This window comes from Megalopta genalis, chromosome 9, assembly GCF_051020955.1.
Source record: "Megalopta genalis isolate 19385.01 chromosome 9, iyMegGena1_principal, whole genome shotgun sequence".
NCBI lineage: Eukaryota > Metazoa > Arthropoda > Insecta > Hymenoptera > Halictidae > Megalopta > Megalopta genalis.
This window is the reverse complement of record NC_135021.1, coordinates 12,905,736-12,926,532: the sequence shown is the minus strand read 5'-3', so window position 1 is coordinate 12,926,532 and position 20,797 is coordinate 12,905,736. Positions and strand designations below refer to the sequence as shown.

The window sequence follows — 20,797 nt, the reverse complement described above, 5'->3', positions numbered from 1 at the left end:
TCCCCACCATTTTAATGCGCATCCAGATCCGCGCAGTTGCTTTAGAGGGAGAACGGGAGATGATCGCCAGAGACAGAACGAACCAGCGTACTCTATGTGTGAGTGTCCATACGGGCGAGAAACCTAGGTTGTCTCACTTTATCTCGTGTTTGTTGTCTCACTCTTTTCGCGCATCCGTACACTTGGCGCTCCATTTGAAACACGTGGCACGATACTCGACTTGTACTTTTCGCCCAGTAGGATTCTCGACCGCACATCCAGCGTATTTACGAACATCTTGAAACGGTGACCATTTCTACGATTATTAAAATTTTTGAAAATCCGTAAGCTACATTTTAGATAATACTTTCTAGTTTAGAAAATTCTAAAATTGTTAATTCAGTTATCCCAATACTACAACGAATAATTTCGCAATTTTATATGATTTTTACTTTTAAAAATGGACGGATCACAAACCCAAATCTCGGGCCACGAAGTGCGCAAGATGGGTGTAGTGATGGGAGCCTTCTCAGCCGAATTGCTTTGTCATTGCAAAGGCGCAAGGTATCTGAGACACGGGCATGGGCGTGAGAGTATGCGCGAGGTTCAAACGCGAGAATTACGGGCTGCGAATATCGACTTTACGCTTCATTTACTCCAAAAGTGATAATATCGATGCGATAATAAAATATAATTTCCTATGTTATCTAGCCCATAAACAACATTTTGTTCCTAGCTTTGATAAATGTGAAATTATTCGTTGCTTACGAAACTCCTTCTCGTAGAGTAGAATATTGTTTGTTGGCCGTCCCAGTTGACAAGTGCTGGGATGGCTGAATTTAAACAAATTAGAAACCATTAGCTACGAATGTAACTTACGGGTTTTCGAAAATTTTAATAGTTCTAGAAATGGTCGCTGTTTCAAGACATTTGTAAATACGCTGGATGTGCAGTCGAGAATCTTACTGGGCGAAAAGTACAAGTCGAATATCGCGCCAAGTATTTCAAATGGAGCGCCAGGCAAACGGATGCGCGAATAGAGTGAGATCGCAAGCATGGTAAAGTGAGACAAGCTAAATCGATCGTCGGTGTGACTTGTTTTGCTTGTGTTGTGCTGATGTCATGCTCTCTTGCTCACTCATCACTTCCTCTCTTTGTCTAAAACTATGAGGGCAGCACTATTTAGCTGTGAAGCGTTAACCAATCAGAGAAGAAGCAGTTTCTCTACCTGTTTCATAATTCTAAGCCGGTTGCCCCCGCCTTGGCTTACTATGGTGAGGCACTAGTGTAATTCCCCTTCCATAGTCTATTTTCCCGCGGATTTCGTTGTTACGATTGTGATACCGACATGATGCTTTCTTAACATTTTATTTTTGTGCAAGTAGTTCTTTTAATTATAATAATTGTGTATCTGTACGTAGTTAAATAATTTTCGAGTTTGTTCATGTTACTTAAGTGGTCGATGATAGTTCCTGAGCCAAATACATTGTTAGAATAGATTATTACTTAGGTTAGAAGAATGTGCTATTGACAGATTGTTATGATATAAAAGATCGTAATGTTATAAAAAACAGTTTACATTTCCACTTGTTTAGGTCAGTCAAGTAATTAACTGTCTATAATCGAAATTCATTTTTATACTAATATAGCAGGCTTACCAAATTAGGTTTTGTGAAATATAAAAAAATTAAATTAGTAATGACTTTAAGCAATCTTGACTTTCATTGTTTTGTTTCATTAAATAATTTATTCGGTTTTCCCAGTATTTTTATGATGCTACAGATAATGTGTTATTACTCTAAAATAATAGTATTTTCTATTTGTGTTACTTGCAGAGACATCTGGGATGAAAATGATGGAAAATGATAGGGAAAATAATAGTTGTGTAGATGTGAATACTCCTGCCAAGAAAAAGAAGCTGAAACAAGGTGAGTGCCTTCATCATTGTGTAAAAAGTGAATCAAAATATTTATCATTAAGGCATATTTCATGATTCTTAGGAATATTTGTTTCATATTTGGAATGAATATATTGTTTCAGCACAATTACCATTCCAACGAAGTCCCATAGGGTCTACAAGTGTTACACAAACCAAAAAGAGAAAATTATCATCTCCATCCATGGAGTGTAAGGGTATTAAAATTTCAAGGAAAAGCAAATCCATGGATCGTAAAATAACAGTTGATAAACTAAGTATTCATCATGAGTACATAGATATCGCAGATGACAGTGACATGGAGAACTTAAATGAAAATGCAACTACAAACAAGGATCAAAGTAAAAATAAGGATACAACTTCGAAGCAGGAACCAAAGGAGTTTCAGAAGGCAGTAGTTAAACTGAGTCCTTTAACAAAATACCTTACAAAAACTGAGGAGAAAGTTGAGGCTTCAAACGTTGAATCTAGTAATAAATTTGAATTGGAGGCCAACTATGCAGCTTCACAGCCTGGCAGTTCTACTCAGAACACAGAAACTTTAAAAAATGAATCTGTAGATAAATCTGATGGTAAAGCGGATGATAAATCTGATGATAAATTGGATGGTAAAACTGATGATAAATTGGATGATAAATTGGGTGATAAATCTGATGATAAACTTGAATCAAAAGCCGACAATGTGGCTTCACAATCCAGCAACTCTAAACAGGAGACAGAAATAAATAATTCTGTGAATCCTAATGATTCCTCCGTAACAGTCAAGTCCTTGGATGATGAAAGCCAAGAGCAGTCAGAAGAAAAGTTGGCAGAAAATGTGGATACGAGTAGAAAAAATATTGACTCGAGCGAGCCTAGCACTTCAACAGCTGATCAGCTTATTGAGAAACAATTAACGCCAAAACAATTGGAAAGGAAACTGTACTTTGACATGAAGAGGGAGGAAAAGGAGAAGTTACGAATGGTAAATAGGTTAGGCTATGTGTATTTTCTCTTGATTTCTTCTTCATTAACTAATATTTATTTTTGATTTGTTAGGAGAGAGACAGGATTCAAGAAGAAAGGCGAAAAGAGAAGGAAGAAAAACGCAGACAGAGAGAAGAGCAGAGAATATTGGAGAAAAGCCTGAAGATACAGAGAAGGCAACAAGAATATGAGTAAGAATACTTACTAAACTTCTTAAGATATTTAACATTTTTGAAAGCTAAAAAGACTTTCATTTTTGCAGACTGAAGCAGAAGGAGAAGCAAGCTAGGGAAGTTGAGCGTCGGAAAAGAGATGAAGCTAGAGAGGAAGAAAAGCGAAAGAAGGAAGAAGAGAAATTAGAAGCGGAGCGGAGGAAGCAGAAGGCAGCTTCGAACTTCACGAGCTTCTTCGTCGCCAAAAAGCAAAAATCTGTGGAAGAAGAGAGCACCAAGAAAGTCCAGAACTTTATGCCTTTCGAGGTAAAAGCGGACATGAAACTGGCACCAGTCTGCAGAAGAAACCTGAGCGAAGAGGAAAAAGACACGCTAGATAATACTAAAAACAGAGTAATATCAGAAGCAAAACTGTATCTCAGCAATCTTAAGAACAAGAAAATCGTTCCACGCAAGTCGTCGAAAACATGGCCGCTAGAAACCAAAGACGATGATGTTGTTCTCTTAGGTAAGTTCGGTGTAGGGGATACATATTTTTTGAAGATATTTTTATTTAGTAGCAAGTTTTGAATCTTGTGTACTTGCTTACAGATGACGACAACGATGGCAACGCGAATATTGTGAACCAGGACATCGTCGTAGAGAAACAGAGGACTAAATTACTCCAGTTCAAAGAGAACAGACGTCCGCCATATTGGGGCACATGGAGGAAACGCAGCGAGATAATAAATCCTAGGAAACCCTTCTCGAAGGATGAGGTGAGTTTTGTTGTGAATTTTATTGCATTGCTAAAGTATTGCTAGATCTTTATTCTAATATTTTAATATTGCTACAACGTAATGAAATGTTGCGGGTAAGTAGTTGTAAAGGAATCATTGAACGAGGCAAGACACTTTCAACATTATTTATTATAATTTCTCAAGACTTGTCATGTAAACCATCATAGAAACAAACTACAAAAGAACTCTGCTCGCCTGTTTCACTTCTTTTAAAATTCTCTTCTAAAGCAATTAATCTTGATCTCAAAATTGATTTTTAAATTAATTTTTAAAAATCTTAGCATTGATATAAATCTTACACAAACAGAAGGGATTGCGAGGGTTGCCGTATATTTCAATTGTATTTTGATTCAATTCGTGAGTCGTTTCCTCGTCTCAACTAGCGTTAAGAGACCGTTAACAATACTTAATTAAGTACTTCGCGCAAGAAAGTCACGGAGAGGATTTTTGGAACAACTCTTCAATTTATGACGAGTGCTCTAAACGAGTGTAGCTAGCTTTCCGTGGGTAGAACATTCATCTTCCCTCCACGTAGTCCTCTGCCACCGTGGAACAGAGGATAGGTGTTCTTTCTGTGCACCTTGCGATGCTTGGCTAGGTGATCGCTGCGTGCAAATCGCTTCGAGCACATCTCACAGGGGTACGGTTTCACCCCAGAATGGGACCTCCTATGCCTGGCCAACTCGTCCGACCGGCTGAAACGCCATCCACACCCGGCCCATGTACAAGCGAACGGTTTCTCACCTGTGTGACGGCGAAGGTGTGCCTTCAGGTGCGACGCTTTTGCGTAAACCTGCATCAATCAGGAATAGATACAATTATTAACACGTTGAATAATCAGAATCAAATGTATCGTTACGACTAGCTCAAAATGTTATTTGATACTTGAGTCAATCATCTGATTGGTATTTTACCAATGTATTGATTTTATTCTATGATTACAAATGTTTCACTAAATTCTAACTTCTTAGTAAGTAGTATAAATCATTATTATTGATCTAGAAGAAGTAGGTTCAAAGATATTATAAAGAAGAATTGCTTCATAAAGATTTGAATAGATCTGACTATGACTACCAAGGCAAATCATTGTAACGAAGAACAAAGAATGAGGGTATTAGTCTGGATGGGTGTCCAAGCACCTAGTTGACTCAAGAGTATCTGTTCCTAGGTACATTTTAGCTGAACAAAGAACCATTACCACCATAACAAAGACCATTAGTCTATGATCTGACGTACCTTCACACATCCTTGATAAGTGCAAGGGAAGCACCGGTCTTCAGCTGCATTCGCCAGAGTACGATTAGTGTAGTCGTGGGTTGCTAGTGCCGCTGCAGCTGCTGACGAGATGAGGTTCTCCTCTAATTGATTGTTGTTGTAATCTGCAATCATCCAAGTACATTCAAGTTGCAATCGTTGTTAATAAACTGTAAATCTTTAATTAAAAATGATCTATCTGCAATGGAGTTAATTAGAAGAGGAAGAAATATCTCAATGAAACTGTGGTGGGTATCTTTTTGGCGGGTTCTTTTATCCGAAGTCAACGTTGCCAAATTACCTAGACTATCTTCAGCGATCTGTCGTTGGCAAAATACCGCACTGCTCGAAACTTACCTACTCCGCTCGTTTCCAAAGTATCCTCGAGTGCTCTCAAATCGATCCCAAGCACCCATAGTGGTTCTTCCCGTTGAAACGTTTGTTCAGGGTTTGGCAGGGGCAAGTGTAGAAAACCCTCGCACCCCTCGGTGCACAATGGTGTCCTCTCCGGGAGCCCGGAGTTCCAACTTTTATCTAGGCACCATTCCAATTCCGAGTCTAGCTCGCCCAGCTCGCTCAGACATCCTGCACACATTAAACAACGTTCTTCGAATTCAACTTCTCTAATTAAATCCGATCTCTTGACAAAAGATTGGCTACGAAACGTGTCACGCTGGAACTTCCCAAAAATGTCCGCAGACACGGGAAACAATTAAAGTACTTCTAATCTAATCTAACATTTGAACCTAAAATATACCCATTGCTTTCAATGATACGAGTCCGACTAAATGTATAAACTTTTTGAAAAATAGTGTTTTCGCGTGGTCCAAGGATTCACCTATAAATTCCAAGAGAGTTTATTCCCATATTGCCGATAGTCTTCAAGGTAAAAGTTCCCCGAAGTCACATAGTTTTACTATCCTTCCTAACGGTGCCCTCAGATAAAACACTGAAATTCAACGACTAGAGAGTTACCAAAGGTATCAGAAATCAGTTTCGGTATCGGTCTAAGATTGAAAAGGCTATTGTCGTTCGCGGTTTCGACTGTGTACCTGAGGAAGCGGAGGTCTGATTGGGCCATTCGTTCCACAATAGCTTCGTCGGGCAGTTTAGATCCGTGTAGTAGTCGGAATGGTTGACAGCGTTGTTGACACGGTTGTCAATGGGTTCTGAATAGTCGCTGCGAGGCGTCGTTCCGCAGGAGGACACCTCGAAGTCGCAGTCCAAGGTGCCCTGGTCTGTGGAGAACAGTTGTTGCTCGACGCCTGCGTCCGTAGTCAGGCCCAGCGCGGAGAACAACAGCTCGTCCGTCATCTGCGAGCAAAGATTCGTGAGTAGCAATTAATCGGGGTCCTCCGAGCCACGCTGAAGACTTTGTTTATTGGGAACTTCGACGTGGTTTAATCGACCGGGCTCAGATACCGGCAATAAGTCACGCGCCATGGACGCTCTATATCTCTCGATTAAAATTCAATTCTATTTCGAGTTATCAGGTTCGCGAGAGAGAAAGATAGCGAAATTTCTGTTGTCTTTGTTGCGCTTACTCATCCGCGATGCAAAATGTTTATGCGTGACTAGTGGAAGATTGAATTAGTGGGCCATTTGTCACAGATCGATTGTTGCGTTCACTTTGAGGATCGAAACATGATCTCTGAGGACCGAGTGCGAGAACAATCGAAACGTAAGGAGGTGCGGATAAAGGATGATTTCGTTGGAATTAATCTAAATATTCGATAGTAAGAAAACCGAAAACCACCCCCAGAAAAGTAGCTGCCGATGAGATTATTTGATACAGTTCCGATATTTGTAACTTTAATTGACCGATACGCAGGCGATAGGAGGCTATTAACGAGCACTTTGCAGTTCCGTGGAAAAAAAGATTCGAGCGATCCGATTACATTGTCAGCGTGTCACAGGCAGCCCCATCAACATCGGACGAGACACTGATACCTTCTATCAGCATAGAAGCGCCAGTACGATATAATTTGTCACAGCTTCCACCCGGAAGCCTCGGATCATACTAATTTTGATTGGGAAGTTTCAATGAAAAAATTGTCCCCGTTCTCAAAACAACATTCCATTCGAGCAAAATACAAAATTCCTCTTTACATTCATCTAATTTTATGAATTTTGGAACATCGAAATTGATCAAGATTATCGATCGGCATGAACTCACGTCGAATATCGTAGCGTCTTCGATCATCCTGTTTCGTATAGTCTTCGAAATATTTCGGTAGAACAGATGTAATCGATTCGTCGTCCTTGCTTGACTTAATTAATTGTTCACTTGCAATTATTCCACCATTAGTCACTGTCCCGATTTCCTCTACGCATTATCACTTCCGATTGCCACTGTTACAAGGCTCCCGCTGTTGTTGTACAGTATCAACCAACCCGTGCTTTTCCTTCAGTCTTTTCACCAGGACATTAAAAATCCTCGTCCAAGAGCTATCTGCGCCGGAAGATCGATCTTCCACTGTTAATTTTACAGCCTGTTAGATCGACTTCTCGTAAGTTCTCAGCGAAAACATAGAATTCTATGAGTTAATTATCGAGCTCTAGAACAGCTTCTAAACGTTACAACCTCTTCGGATCCTGCTGTAATACATTGATTTTCGCTTCGGCTAGACGATCGGACCGTGCACAGTAGCACTGCGATGCAAACTTGGCTTGTACTACTAGATGTTCCTCTTCCTCCCGGTGGTCGCAATCTAATCGACTGATAGATCTGTCTCGTTATCAATTGGTTTCCTCTGCAATCCTCACTTTTTCCTGTACGCTTCCTCTATTTTGGATCGACTGCTGGATCTCCACTCTATCTCTCCACTCCGATGAATTCTATGCAACAGATGGAACTGCGCCGGCAGATGTTCCTTCGCAATCTTCACTGTTCTTCTGTCCCGACGATAACAATTCTGATCGCTGTACCACAGTAAATTCGTTTGTAAAAATTTGCCTGTATATGTATATTTGTTGGAAGAACGCCGCGAAAATAATCGAGCAAGTTGCCGGACGCTGCAACCATCAGAAAAATTGGACTCTTCGAGTACTGAATTTCATCCTTGCTCGGCTTCAGTATCCAAAATGTTTTGCATAAATTTTTCCAAAGGCAGAAAGTCCTCGAAACAGTCGCAACAAGTCTGTTTCTCTAAGTTGAAGTTCTCTAACCGAAGGTTCTATTAAATTCAACTAATACAGACAATTACGATGTAGCACGAAGTCAGCGAATCAGGGAAAGAATCGAAAAGACCAAGCGTCGATCACCGTTCACTGTCGGAGTCCCTCAGAGCCCGAGCTTCTCTAATCTTCCGAAGGCTGGCGAACACTCGGACGTGCGTTCTCGGCCAACCCTGTCGTGGGACCGGGTAGTTTCGTGTTCGAGCGACTCGTGTCGACTGGACTGCGGGCCCAGAAGACGCGTTACGATTCGTGGTGACAAGCAACGACGGTTCGGGAGATAATCGAGGCTGTGCCACCCGGCGCCGTCACCGTCGCGGTCCCCAGGGATCGGCGGCCGATCCCAGAACACCGTCAGACGCGCCAGCGAATCGGCTTCCTGGCTAATTGGTCGGTTAGCTCGCTTATTTACGATACCAGCCACCCCCGATAATCGGGCTCTCTCGCGAGATTTCTGCGAGACAGAGGCCGCGGCTGAATTTCGCCACGCTCCGATCGCGATCGGCCGGCGACGCGTCGCTGCTCTAACGCAATTACCGGCAGCACGTGGCCTCTCGATGCTTATCGGAGCATAGTGCTTTTTGCACCGTGGTTGTTGCGAATCTTTGCAACGGACTCACGCGATGCCGGGTTTTTTCGCCGGGCCCTCGATCTTTTCGGTTCGGCTGATTGGGTGATGAGTAGTCGCTCGATGCGTCGAGCCCTTCTTCTTGCGGAAGACCTGTTCGTCATCTGTAAGCTTTGGATCTCGGCGTGCAGTGCTGCCAAAAAAGTACGCTGCCACTTACTCGATTCCAGAAAGAGTATTAATAAATTTTTGTTGCGGTAGAATTTAGCGATGCGAATCTTTAACGGAAAATCACAATTTTCTTGATCGATTGTTCAGAAGTTCAATAAAACCGTATTTCCTCCTTTGATAATTTCAATAAATTAATGTTGGAACATACTTAAACTCTTCTAGTGTCTTCATTTTTGTTGGTATTTCACCTCGCCAATCCTAGCATAGATCCATAAAATCAGTAGTCTAGTAAAATGAGATAGAATTTTGCAGCTCCGGAATAAAAAGTATCAAAAGTAGCAAAAGTATCTCAGATTCTTACACGTTCATTTGAAAGGTGCAAATTGAGATCTGTATTATTAATTTGGAAGACAGATGGTCGAGTTCCGTTTTTGAAATAGACCTTCTTGGAATTAGTTTAGCGAAACGTAGATTTGTAGCAGACTTGTAGAACTAACTACGAAGTGAAATTCTTAATGCGACTTTCCATCCATATGAGGCCATCGTTGGTCCAGGTCACACGATTTATTATGTATACTCGTAAGGTGTATCTTATCGTATTTACGGAACGAAAAAAACAATTCTTAATTGAAAGAAAGCTTTCAATAAAGTTAAACGAAGAAATAATACCGGTTCGCAATGTTTACCATTTGGAATTAAGCATTGTACACAATCCTAGTATTTTTCCTGCCTATTAAGAGTATATCTGCGATCGTCCCTAATTAGGTGGCAAGAATTTTCTGCAAATCGCAGATTTCCCAAGAACGCATCAATGAAACGTCGGTAGAATGCAATGGCTTTGACCTACAGCGACAAGACGAAGTAGATAGTGCTCGAAGTCAGTGCCACCAGCAACCGAAACGCTCATAGTACGTTTATCCGTGTCGAGGGAAGCTGACCTTAGATACAACGATATTTTGCGTTCGATTCAGCAGTCGAGAACACACGCGAGATCTGCACCGACCTCGTTCTTTGATCGCGGCTCACCCTGACTAGGAAACGGTAGGTTCGTTATTAACACGTTCCGTGCCGAGCTTTTTTTACTCGAATCTTCACACTTTGATATTTGACTAAAACTTGATGTATTACGTGCAATTATTAATTCTCGTACACATAACAACGTAACAAAAACTTATCAACGCCCATTCTTGCGGTGGAAATTGATTCTTCGGTTCTAAATTTCTTGTAAACAATTTGTTCAGTTCACTAAGTAAACATGCAAGCGTGTACCATCGATGGTACACGTGGCACGGAACGAGTTAAGCTGCGGATTTTATCCATGACAAAAATCTATAGGTAGGATATACATAGAACAGGGGTGGCCAAACTTTTGATCATTACGGGCGACCTGTTTTTATAAATTACGGGCGGCGGTCTACCAGCATCGTATGTGTTAAGTGATCGTAAGGAAAGCAGTGATTTAAAGCCAAAAATAAGTCTAAATTTAAAATAAGCATAGATAATATCAGACACAGGCGGGATACACTAGGAATAGTTACGCGGTCGACGCTTCGGCCACCCTTGAACAATAGAACAATAAAAACATCGACAGAATTTTTATTTTGTACACAGATCACTGCAATCTATTCGTTATTTTCGAGTCGGTAGATTCAATCTACGGTTTCAGAAATTGTCGATGATTCGATTTCGTAGATTTATTGCACGCACAACTTTCCACAGATTAATTTCGTTGGCGGTGAGATCGATTTTGAACAGTTTTCATATTTACAGTAAATTCTCTCTAATTGACACTCAGCTTGTGCAAAAAAATGGACAATTTGGAAAGAGGAGATGCGATTATTCGAGCCTTGCGGCTCATTTTTATAGTTATCGATTGTCAACAACTATAAAAATATTGCAAATGCTCGAATAATCGGATCTCCTCTTCCTAAATTGTCCATTTTTGAGCACAATCCGAGCGTCAATTAGGGAGAATATTCGGATTCTAATAAGGCTTGCTATTAAATATGAGAAGGAAATCCGGGTGCGTATAGTCACGCAGACGCACGAAGATAGAGAAGCTCTCGCGGTCAATCGGATAGATAAAAGAAAACGATAGATCGATGTCGACGATCCGTGGTCTGTTTTCCATAACGTGAAACGCAACGATATCCGTTAGTGTCGTTTTACCATGAGCAGGATTCGAGCTGATTATGGTCTCACAATCAATTTGACGCGAGCATGTACTCGCGATGGAACTTCATCCCTTATAGAATTCTTGCTACGACCTCTCTCATCCACGCTTATTACTAATCGAACACTACAAAATTCTATTTTATTTTATCATCTGGCATGTCAGCGCTTGGAAAAATTGGGGAGATTTTTAAGAAACATCATTTTGTGCAGCGTACGATTCATTATTTCAAGGGGATTGTTACTCTTCTATCGTTTATGAAAAATGCAATGAAATTCGAGAAAGTCCAATTTTCTTATAGGAACTAGAACAATGCGTTTGCTTTATTTTCGCTGCAACTGGCATAGAGTGCAGTCTACGCGCAATAATGTCTCGGACCAATCGGCGTCACCGGTCGCTAGATCGCGTTTCCCTCTCATAGAAGATTGATTAAAGGACTGTTATTCGGATAACGAGATCGTTGAGGCTCGTTAATTAATGACACGGTCGGATATCGGCGTGCAACGCGGTCGCGGCGGAGCAAATTGAATCGCGAGGCTCCCTTTATCGGCGCGAGCAAGTGACGCAACGGGCCCGCAATTCATAAATCTCCGCGAAAGGGGCAAGATAGAGCAATCATCATCGCGAGCGAAGTCAAATGAATTTTTTCGATTCCGATTAAACGGCCCGCGGAACGGTCCAAACGGCGCGAGAGCGAGAGAGGCATCTTCAATCGCGTCATTAGATAAACCGCGTGCGATATCTCCGCTCGAATTTCGAGGAAAACGATTCTGACGGTGCCGAGTCAAAAATTTATCGTTGACGCACGTGATCCGGAAAGTTGTACGATGCATACGGAACAATGCAGATCGTGCGTTTCATCGCCAACAACTGGTTACTTAAGATCACGTCTTTGTTATTTGAAGTCGTAATTTGGCCGCGGTCATTCGCATATTTATGCGTCCAAACATGTGGATAGTGGAAGAAGACTCGAATGTTGTGATAGTATAAATTAAAGATGCATCTGTTCAGATCTTTTTAGCGATTTTTTTCAACGAACTGAACACTTTTATCGACGTTTCCATTTCTGTGTGGTATTGCAGAAATTGTGGTAAAAATAGACAAATCATGTTATTGTTTTTGGTTATTACTAGGTTGCGGATTTTATGCATACGAAATAAAAATGAGTAGAAGCTATTTAAACACATTTAAGCACATTAAAATAATAGAAGGCTATCGATGCACTATTTATAACTTGTTAATTCGTTGCTCGCCGCAATTCAAAAATACAAAAACAATTAAATCGAGGTTATCAGTTTCAACCTGAAGTTTACAATGATTTAAAACAAAATAGCGGAAATTTTCACTATTTCAATGCCTGTACTTTATTTAGAAGTTGCAGTTTTTAAAAGAAGAAGAATTTGGAAAAGTGTCCCAAAAATGGGCCATCGGCGGATAGCGGTTCAAATTTATTACACGTACAGTATAATTGCACTGTAATTGCAGTATGCATTATTTTCAAATAGACTGCAAAACAGCTAACTGGTTTAAAAAAGAACATTCTCTGCAAAGCATAAGTCTCCCTTCGAGTGGATCGCTATTTTAGGAACGACGTTTCCGCGTCGAATTCCCCAAATTAATCGTCTGCAATATTCGCTAAAACGTCTGGCATTCGAGTGGAAATTCTGCCGGCGATAAAACGAAATACCGCGATGCGCAGAACTTCCTCGTAGAAGCTCGAACAGATTGTTTATACTTTTCCCGGATCCGTGAACGGTGGTCGCGAACGTCATTATGCAAGTCGTGTTACCGCGTTCCTGGCACCGCAAAATCTGTCTGCAAGTGGCTTTCGACCGCACGAGTATCGCAAGCACAGTCGCCACCATGACAGAGTCGTGCTCGTGGTTTTTTCTGTCGCCGGAGGTGCGTTAAACGTTTGTTAATCGCAGGCGGCCGGTGGCAGGAGCGGTGCACCGGCCATAAAACGCGTAACCGATTCGGGAATAAATCAATGGTGGCGCAGGGGATCCCGTGGATCTCTACGGTGTGCACGAGGAGGAGCACCGAGCATAATCTTAATGGGGCATAAAACAGCCATTACAGATGGCCCGGCGGGTGACAACACGTTGTAAATAATGTACGCCGGTTCGCCAGGCACCGTTTTCGACCGGGTTTACGCGTCGCGTTACAAAACCGATAACTGCGTTTCCCTTGGGCCGGGGTACGTACATCTTTCCAGACGTTGCACGCGTTTCCATGCCGCGTCGGTGCAGCGTCGGCGCAACGCGGCGAGATCCTTAGATCGTCGCGTCCCCCGTGATTAATGGGAAATTCACGTCTGTGCGATCGGTGGTCTGGCCAGAGTCTCTGTTAAGCGGTTGTTAATCGCTCTCGCCTTTGATTTATCTTTCCGCTAGTTCGATTTTTCACTTTACCGCTCGATCCGATCGCTGCCAGTGCAACCACTGCGATCGATGCTGGATTTTTAACGGTGTACCGCATTAAGTATATTTTCTCTTTCGTTTTAGAAGTTTTGGCAGTGTTCCGTTCGACTGCGTACCACTAGAATTAGCAGAGGAGTCAAAATAATGAATTTCAGAGCTCTCGTTGTGCAGCGAGTTACTCTATTATTCTACGATGCAGAATTTTGTACTTTGCGATATACCACGGAACGTGATCAGCTTAATTTATTCTGCTGATAGTGCTTCGGTTGGAAATGTTTTGAGCTAAAATAACGTTGTTTAAGGAGAGCTTTAAGATCATTGTACCAAACTTTTTGTCAGCCCCTTTTTCTTGTGTGTGTTGTGTTGTGTGTGAGTTATCAAGATTTTTTAAAAGATCTTTTAGATTCGGAAAAAACTATATGTTATGATGTTCGCTGAATTCGTCTCATCATCCCCTAAAAAATGGGTACAAAAGATTGTAGATCAACCTATAAAAAGCTGAAGGTGGTCTTGATAACTTCGGAAAAAAGGGTTGACAGAAAATTTAGAGCAATCGTCTCAAAGCTCTCCTTAAACCATGTTACACTATCTCAAAAATATTCCAATCGATCCACTAGCAGCGGAATAAATAAAGTTGATCACGTTCCGCGGTCCACCTTGTATATTATTGTAGTGGAATGCCTAAGAATGTTCAATGATGTTTCCAGCTTTTATAGAAAACGATGCAGCACCGCCCAAATTGTGAACTCAAGTCACCGTCACCTAATTTACATTTTAACCCTTTGCACTCGTGTGACGGCTCTGAGACGCCGCTAAAAATTGGTATACTATTTTTCAAAATCGTCCTAAGAGCATCAGACTCGTTTATATGAGGGGGACCGGAAAGTAATGTCGTTTCTGCGCATATTTATCTGTTTGAATTTAATGTAAACAAACGACATAACTTTCCGGTTCCCCTAATATTTAAAAAAAACTATACTTGCCAATATTTATTAATTATATAAAATAGAAATACTGTAGATAAAAAAATCGTGCTTTGGATTTCGAATTCAAATAGCTTCGGCTGCAAAGGGTTAACATGTTCGAAGGAAAACCTAGCTGCTATTAATCATTTCAAAATCGACTGTAGCCTAATGCTAGCTCATAGATCGCAATTTGTTTATGTAAGAAAACCCAGTAACCTTAATACGTACTTCTTCGCTGCCAAAAGCTGCTCAACTAGTACTCAGCTAGGGCAACAGCCCTTTCCCTCCGTAGCAGCGCGTCCGGTTTTCCGCGTATCGTCTCGATGGACGTCGGGGCGCACCCCTCATCCGCGGCACCGCCAATAATAAATTAATGTCTCGGCTACGTCTTGTAATTGATGCCCGCGCGGGGATGAAATCGACGTTGATTTATCGAACAAAGAATCGCTCCGCCGCCCGCCACAAAAGAGAAAACCCCGACGATTTATTGACTTTCCTTGAGCGACGCTCTCCGCAGCCTGCGATCCTTCTCGGCGGAGCTTAATTTCTTCCTGAGGAGTCACTGTACCAGCCGAGATCCTCGGGCGATCATCGCCTCGTCATTTCAAATTCGATATCGCTTTAAATAGATTCATAAAAATAGCTACAAATACAAGCTACCAAGTTGCACTTATCGAGTGGGCGGCCTCGACAATCCGATTTTTCGATTTCCGTCTCGGAATCACAATAATGTCGAAGATAGTTCACCGAAGTCTGCAGACTTCACACGATTCTAATAGGAATCGATTTTCATTCGAATCTACCGTGCACACATATGCTTGCAATTTTATTTGATGATCGATCTAATTTTTCCTATATGCTCAGCTGTTCGATTTCAATCTCGAAGACACAATAATCCCAGAGACGATCCACCAGATTCGCCAGAATTGGAATTTCGATTAGATTTACGGCGTTCGAAGATCCAGAAAATTATTTACAAAATGGCCACAGCCCGGAACATTAAGAGATGATTACGTTCGATGCACTTCACGTTCGAATTTCATTTTCGTGTATATTTTTTCTTTTTCTTTTTTTTTGGAAATTCTGTAGCTGCAACGGAAGCTTTCGCGCGCGTTTTCGCTTCGATTCCGGATCAGCTCGCGGAAAGAGCATCTACATTTTGAGGAGAGAGAAACCGGCGCGTTCTCCGAGGTCCGTATAGTCTCCGTGACTAACAGAAGAGACCACGATTATCGCCCGTCAAGGAAGTCGCGTTGATACCGACGTCCTGCTTAATCATGGCAGACTCCAGTGAAATCCAGTGGCCGTGATCGTAACTAAAATAAACTTGTGTGTGGAAAACTGATGATAACGCGGTCGAATGGACTGTCATCCTCGCACGAATCGCTACAATACGCTACAAAAGTACGCCGACCCCCTCTAAAATATAACAATTTGTCCATTCCAAGATTATTTTGCATTTGCAACTTCAACTAGATATTTCAGAAATAGATCTTCAGAATCCAAATCTGCAAATTGTTTCAGAGGAAATCAGTTTTTGATCCCCGAAGGTCGTTGAAAAGTCATTGAATTATGGGCGATTGAAGTCTTCTTTTGATTAACTAGTCAAAATACGTTTCACTTGAAAAAGTGGTCTTGAAATATCGGAGAACACGAGCTTCAGAAAATCTTCTCTATCACAATAGTTGTCAAATTGTAACAGAGACACTTGAAGTCGAGATGTTGGAAATTTACGTGAGTTTACTATTATTTGCAGAAATGGTTCAATTACGAGATAGATTCGGACGAAGAATGGGAAGAAGAGGAGCCAGGCGAGTCTCTGCATGGTTCTGACGAAGAAAAGGACGAGGAAAATCCAGAAGACAATGAGTACGATGTGGATAACGAGTTCATGGTTCCCCATGGGTAAGTGTTATATTATATTCTGTTAAATGACAAAAACAGACCATTAGCATTTTTTTTTCATAGAGATTATAAGTGGTCTGAACTCATGGTTTGCCCTTTTTTTTTGTAACAATACAGATACTTATCCGAGGAGGAACTCCGGGCTGACGAAGAAGATAAGGAAGGCATGGTAAGTATCTAAGTATGAACATCTCTATAAAAGATTATGTACACTGCCATCCAAAAGATACTACATATATTGTTATCGAAATGTACCAATGAATTGTTACAGTTATTTCGATGGTAGTGAATGTTCATGATTAAATTTTGATTGATTTTTGTATTTAATTATTTTATAGACGCCAGAAACGCACAAGTTCAAGCTGAAAGTACTGGGCGAACAATTCGAGAGCGAGAGGAATACGAAGACATCGAAACTGAAGCCGAAAATCGTGGGCTGCGTTTGGAGAGGGCTGGAGAATTCATTTTCTGAAAACGGTGAGTATTCAACTTCCAAATGGACGTCTAGCATGCATACTTTTCCATCCGTAACGTCGCGTTATCGTCTCTTCTTTAGTGTCGCATTGATATCATTAATATTTCTCGACAAACCAGCCGTGGAACGTACTGAATGTTATCATCCATTGAAAGCAAAGACGACAGGCACTATTTTCTCTTTATTAACATTTTGGGTGTTCACTCTCCTTTTCATCTTGTTTTTACCCCTAATCCAGAACAATAGCGTTTCCTCCAAATATCATGACGCTGAAAAGAGAATATTGGAATACCTATCACGTGGTTTGCCATGTCCTCAGAATGATGCAACATTACAAAGACAAGCCCCCCCCCCATCACCCATATTTATAAAATCTTCCTCAACAGGAAGCCTAAGGATCAAGTATAATGTAGAAGCCCAATCTCTGATTCTAGTTCCTCCAAGAACCAGGGACTTCCTCTTGACTCGCGAGGCCTGGGTGCAGCAGACTCCAGTGTCCCTGCCAACGGCAATAGAAAACGACGCGGGTGCAGAATGCGGTACAACCACGGATCAATCGACCCCAAAACACTCCAGAAAATCCCGTTTCCCCGCAGAGGCAATGCCAGAGTTGATTCGACTGCTACACGGCAACACGCACGGCAGAGGGTTCTTAGTCAAAGAGTTCTTCACGTTCTGGAACAAGAAGCACGAGCCCTTGGGGAACCAAATCTCGAAGAGCAGCCTGATGCACAAGATTCGCGACTTGGGAAAGTGGACTTCGTGCCCCGAAGAGGGTCCCATGCACTTGAAGCCTTGCTGGTACGTCCCTCAAGACATCCGGAAAAAGTACCTCGAAGAGGACCTTCAGTTGCCGAATCAATGGTCCTATAATCTGATACCGAAAAAGAAACGCATGCAGATGATGATGGAGGTCGAAGAGAAGGAAGAGGACAAGAAGAACGTGCCATTAATTACGCAATTCACTAAGAAGATTACGCAAGAGGAGATGAAGAAGCAGTTAACTGTTGACAAGCCTGTCAAGCCTCCGAAGAGGGCGATCCTGATCTCTGTCGCTAGAGAGGAGCAGCTTCCTTCAACGTCCAGAGACAGTCCTTTGAAAAAATTCGTCACCAATGAGAAGAAGGCAGATACGCAGAAGTATGAAGAAGATACAGATGACGATATTGTTATTCTTGTTGATCAACGTGAGGAAGCCGATAAAAAGAAGAACGTCAAAACCGTTCCAAATGTAGTCAAGAGCAGAAAGAAAAAGAAAGTTAGTCCGAGAAAGGTAACAAATAGTAGTAAGCAAATCAAGATCAAGATAGAGAACAAAAGTGCAACAGGGAGTGTATCAACTTCCGTGGATGTCGAGGAGATCAATTGAGAAGGAGATGGTGTAATTGTGAACAATTTTTGTACGGGAAAAAAAAATGAAAAGGATTTGTGATAACCGGGTAGTAATAAGGCGGAATGATGAGAAATGAATTGAAATTGCAGTAAGCTTCTCGCATTGAATTATTTAACTACGTATATAAATGTGTATAAAGTCCTGTTGGTGGCAAGCAACCTATATATACGGCATAGTTGTTGTTATTACTGGTACTATCTAGGAGATGTAATTGTTTCAATATTTCTTGCTAAATGTTTTTGCTTCGATGCTTCGTGTCATTGTTCTTTGAGCTTACGGCGCCAAGAATTATTTAGGCGTAGCAATCATGGCCCAAACGTTGGCTTAACAATTTCTCTAGAATTTTTCAAGAATTCTACACGAATTCGAAAAATATTTATTAGAATTAAGAGTTGTTATGCTTCACGTTTTTTAACGCGATGATCACGATAATTCTCGCGTTCGATTCCGGGGACGAAATAGATTACAGAGCAGCTGCTGCATGTTGCGTATCATCGCGCGTTTTAAGCTAATTAAACGCGGATGATCACTAGCCTTGCCAGATTTTCTACTCTGCTAATCGTTTCGAGCAACGGTGTCTAAAAGTCGACCCGATTGGCCTACGTTTAGAACAAATCGATGAACCTGCAGTATTTTAGATCCCAAGAGTGTTAAGCTATTCGATCGGACAACTAGAAATCTGATCGATTTCGTTGGGAATCCGACAACCTTCAACGATATTGTTGAATTGTTCTAAATTGCAGACCAATAACATTCCAGCTGAAGTCGTTAGTCGGTGCTTGAGAATGTTGAGGATTAAGAAATAGTCGCCTAGAATCGAAAAATACTCTGCTTTTTTTATACAAATAAATAAACGTAAGGCTGCTATTATATTGACGCTTGTTGAATCTGTCGTTAGTGAAAATTTTTAATCCGAGAAATCGGTAGAACGATCGCGTTTCGCGAAAGTTTTATTGATGTTTATTAGATTGATCGATGTCTATTAGAGGACCGTGTAATTAGGAAAATCTCAGAGTATATTACGATAGAATGCGCGGGATTTAGGTGTGTACGAACGGCAAAAGAATCTCGTGGGGAAATGATCAAAACGAGTGAAGTAACTAAGGCGTCGCCAACTACTAGCTATTATACTTTTATAATACAAATTAGTGAATAAATTTCATAATATCTATACGATTTCCGAATTAATTCCTGTCCTGTTTTGCTTTCATTTAATTAGTAACTGAGAAACTTCTTCGAAGCTATAAAATGGCTCTTAGATTATTCTTCGTTTCTACATTTTTTAAATTATTCATAAAGTTATAAGTTCAGATTGCTCCGAAGTTCTACTGTTAGGTATTGGAAATATTTATTTACGCTCGCAATCAATTCAACTCTTGAACTATTCTCAATTTCCACATTTAAGCTGCTAATTTAATTATAGATTTCGACAACTAATAAGTACAGTAAATAATATTTCATTTCTACTTATATCGATTTCGCTGGATTTGTGGGAATAAGATTTTTAATTCGTTCCGAATTTTTTCCCAACGATTTATCTGGTGGTTCGAATGGATTCGCTTGCAATTAGTTTCCAGGGTAGTTACACCCCCAGTTCAAAGACAACTCGCGTCCGAATCGCAGGATTTTTTTCTCCGCGGATTTTTCGCGAGTTTCCGTCGACCATAAAAGGAATAATCTGTGTTTCGGTAATGTGAATTATCCGGGGGATTCCGCCGACCAAAAAGTTTCGTCGAGGCCGTAACATTCGAGCTTTGGCTAATGCATCGCGTCGGTTTCGCGGAACACGGAATTGCATTCCGGCGAACCGTGCACCGGAGTTCCAACAGAATGGTCTATAGAGAAACTTTTGCTCAGCATCCGATTATCGGTGGCCGGTTGAAAGCGCGTCTTATTTGAACGCTGCGTTACGACCCTATCGGCCGACCATATCTTTCTCCAGCTTTAAAATAACCAGCGAAGTCAGCTCGTAAACCTTTTCACTTTCTCCGTAATAATTTGCAAAAATAGAACCTTGATCCATAAATTTATCTTCGAAACTCAGATAAGAGACAGCTTTTCATCGTTAAGCTCTTCGTAGTATCCTCTTGCAAGGGATGGCGTGTTTGATGGCATAATGCTTGCAGGGAACCCTCGATCAATTGAATCAAGCTCGAGGCAACAAAGATTGTTACTAATTTTACTCGGAGACATCTCTTAGCGACCTTACTAATTCAGAATATTTATTTTTCATTGTTTCCACCATTTCATTGTTATTAACATCATCGTCCCACTGAAAGGAAGAACGAGAAAACTTTTTAGACAAGTTAATGTCGACTTTAAATTTACGTACATGATCAAGAAAATTAATTTAATTAACCACCAACAAGAAAATTAACTTTCCCATTTTCGCTTCACAGGGAAAGCGCCGCGGCTCATCGAAGAAATTTGGATCGAATCGCAACCATGATTTCTGCGAAT

General features: G+C 41.2%; 2 protein-coding genes across 5 annotated transcripts; one reads left to right on the top strand and one right to left on the bottom strand.

The window, feature by feature from the left end:
• Positions 1-1,267: 1,267 nt before the first annotated feature.
• LOC117220739 (Chromatin assembly factor 1, p180 subunit) lies at positions 1,268-19,508 on the top strand. Of its 3 annotated transcripts, none has more exons than XM_033470995.2 (10): positions 1,268-1,356; positions 1,815-1,907; positions 2,020-2,879; positions 2,954-3,072; positions 3,144-3,562; positions 3,646-3,812; positions 16,321-16,469; positions 16,587-16,638; positions 16,808-16,946; positions 17,379-19,508. In XM_033470995.2, exons 2-10 carry the CDS (start codon positions 1,826-1,828, stop codon positions 18,311-18,313), a joined length of 2,922 nt encoding a protein of 973 aa, XP_033326886.2. In that variant the 5' UTR covers positions 1,268-1,356; positions 1,815-1,825; the 3' UTR covers positions 18,314-19,508. The 3 variants fall into 3 exon arrangements, with proteins under 3 accessions (XP_033326886.2, XP_033326884.2, XP_033326883.2); XM_033470993.2 differs by having other exon boundaries at positions 1,292-1,489; XM_033470992.2 differs by having other exon boundaries at positions 1,292-1,574.
• LOC117220740 (uncharacterized) lies at positions 3,945-15,785 on the bottom strand. Of its 2 annotated transcripts, none has more exons than XM_033470997.2 (5): positions 14,793-15,785; positions 6,140-6,401; positions 5,445-5,672; positions 5,070-5,212; positions 3,945-4,626 (listed from the first exon to the last, which is right to left on the bottom strand). In XM_033470997.2, the coding sequence occupies exons 2-5, from the start codon at positions 6,399-6,401 to the stop codon at positions 4,327-4,329; spliced, it is 933 nt and encodes a 310-aa protein (XP_033326888.1). In that variant the 5' UTR covers positions 14,793-15,785; the 3' UTR covers positions 3,945-4,326. The 2 variants fall into 2 exon arrangements, with proteins under 2 accessions (XP_033326888.1, XP_033326887.1); XM_033470996.2 differs by lacking the exon at positions 14,793-15,785 and adding an exon at positions 7,264-9,244.
• Positions 19,509-20,797: the final 1,289 nt, after the last annotated feature.

What these genes read in the sequence shown, in the direction of transcription:
- LOC117220739 (XM_033470995.2), top strand. Translation starts at nt 1,826, where the DNA reads ATGAAAATGATGGAAAATGATAGGGAAAATAATAGTTGTGTAGATGTG. An exon ending in AGAAGGCAACAAGAATATGA is followed by an intron (nt 3,073 to 3,143) that starts GTAAGAATACTT and finishes TCATTTTTGCAG; the next exon opens with ACTGAAGCAGAAGGAGAAGC. An exon ending in GAGTTCATGGTTCCCCATGG is followed by an intron (nt 16,470 to 16,586) that starts GTAAGTGTTATA and finishes GTAACAATACAG; the next exon opens with ATACTTATCCGAGGAGGAAC.
- LOC117220740 (XM_033470996.2), bottom strand. Translation starts at nt 7,290, where the DNA reads ATGATCGAAGACGCTACGATATTCGAC. An exon ending in TTTGGAAACGAGCGGAGTAG is followed by an intron (nt 5,213 to 5,444) that starts GTAAGTTTCGAG and finishes GGATGATTGCAG; the next exon opens with ATTACAACAACAATCAATTA. An exon ending in CTTATCAAGGATGTGTGAAG is followed by an intron (nt 4,627 to 5,069) that starts GTACGTCAGATC and finishes TGATTGATGCAG; the next exon opens with GTTTACGCAAAAGCGTCGCA.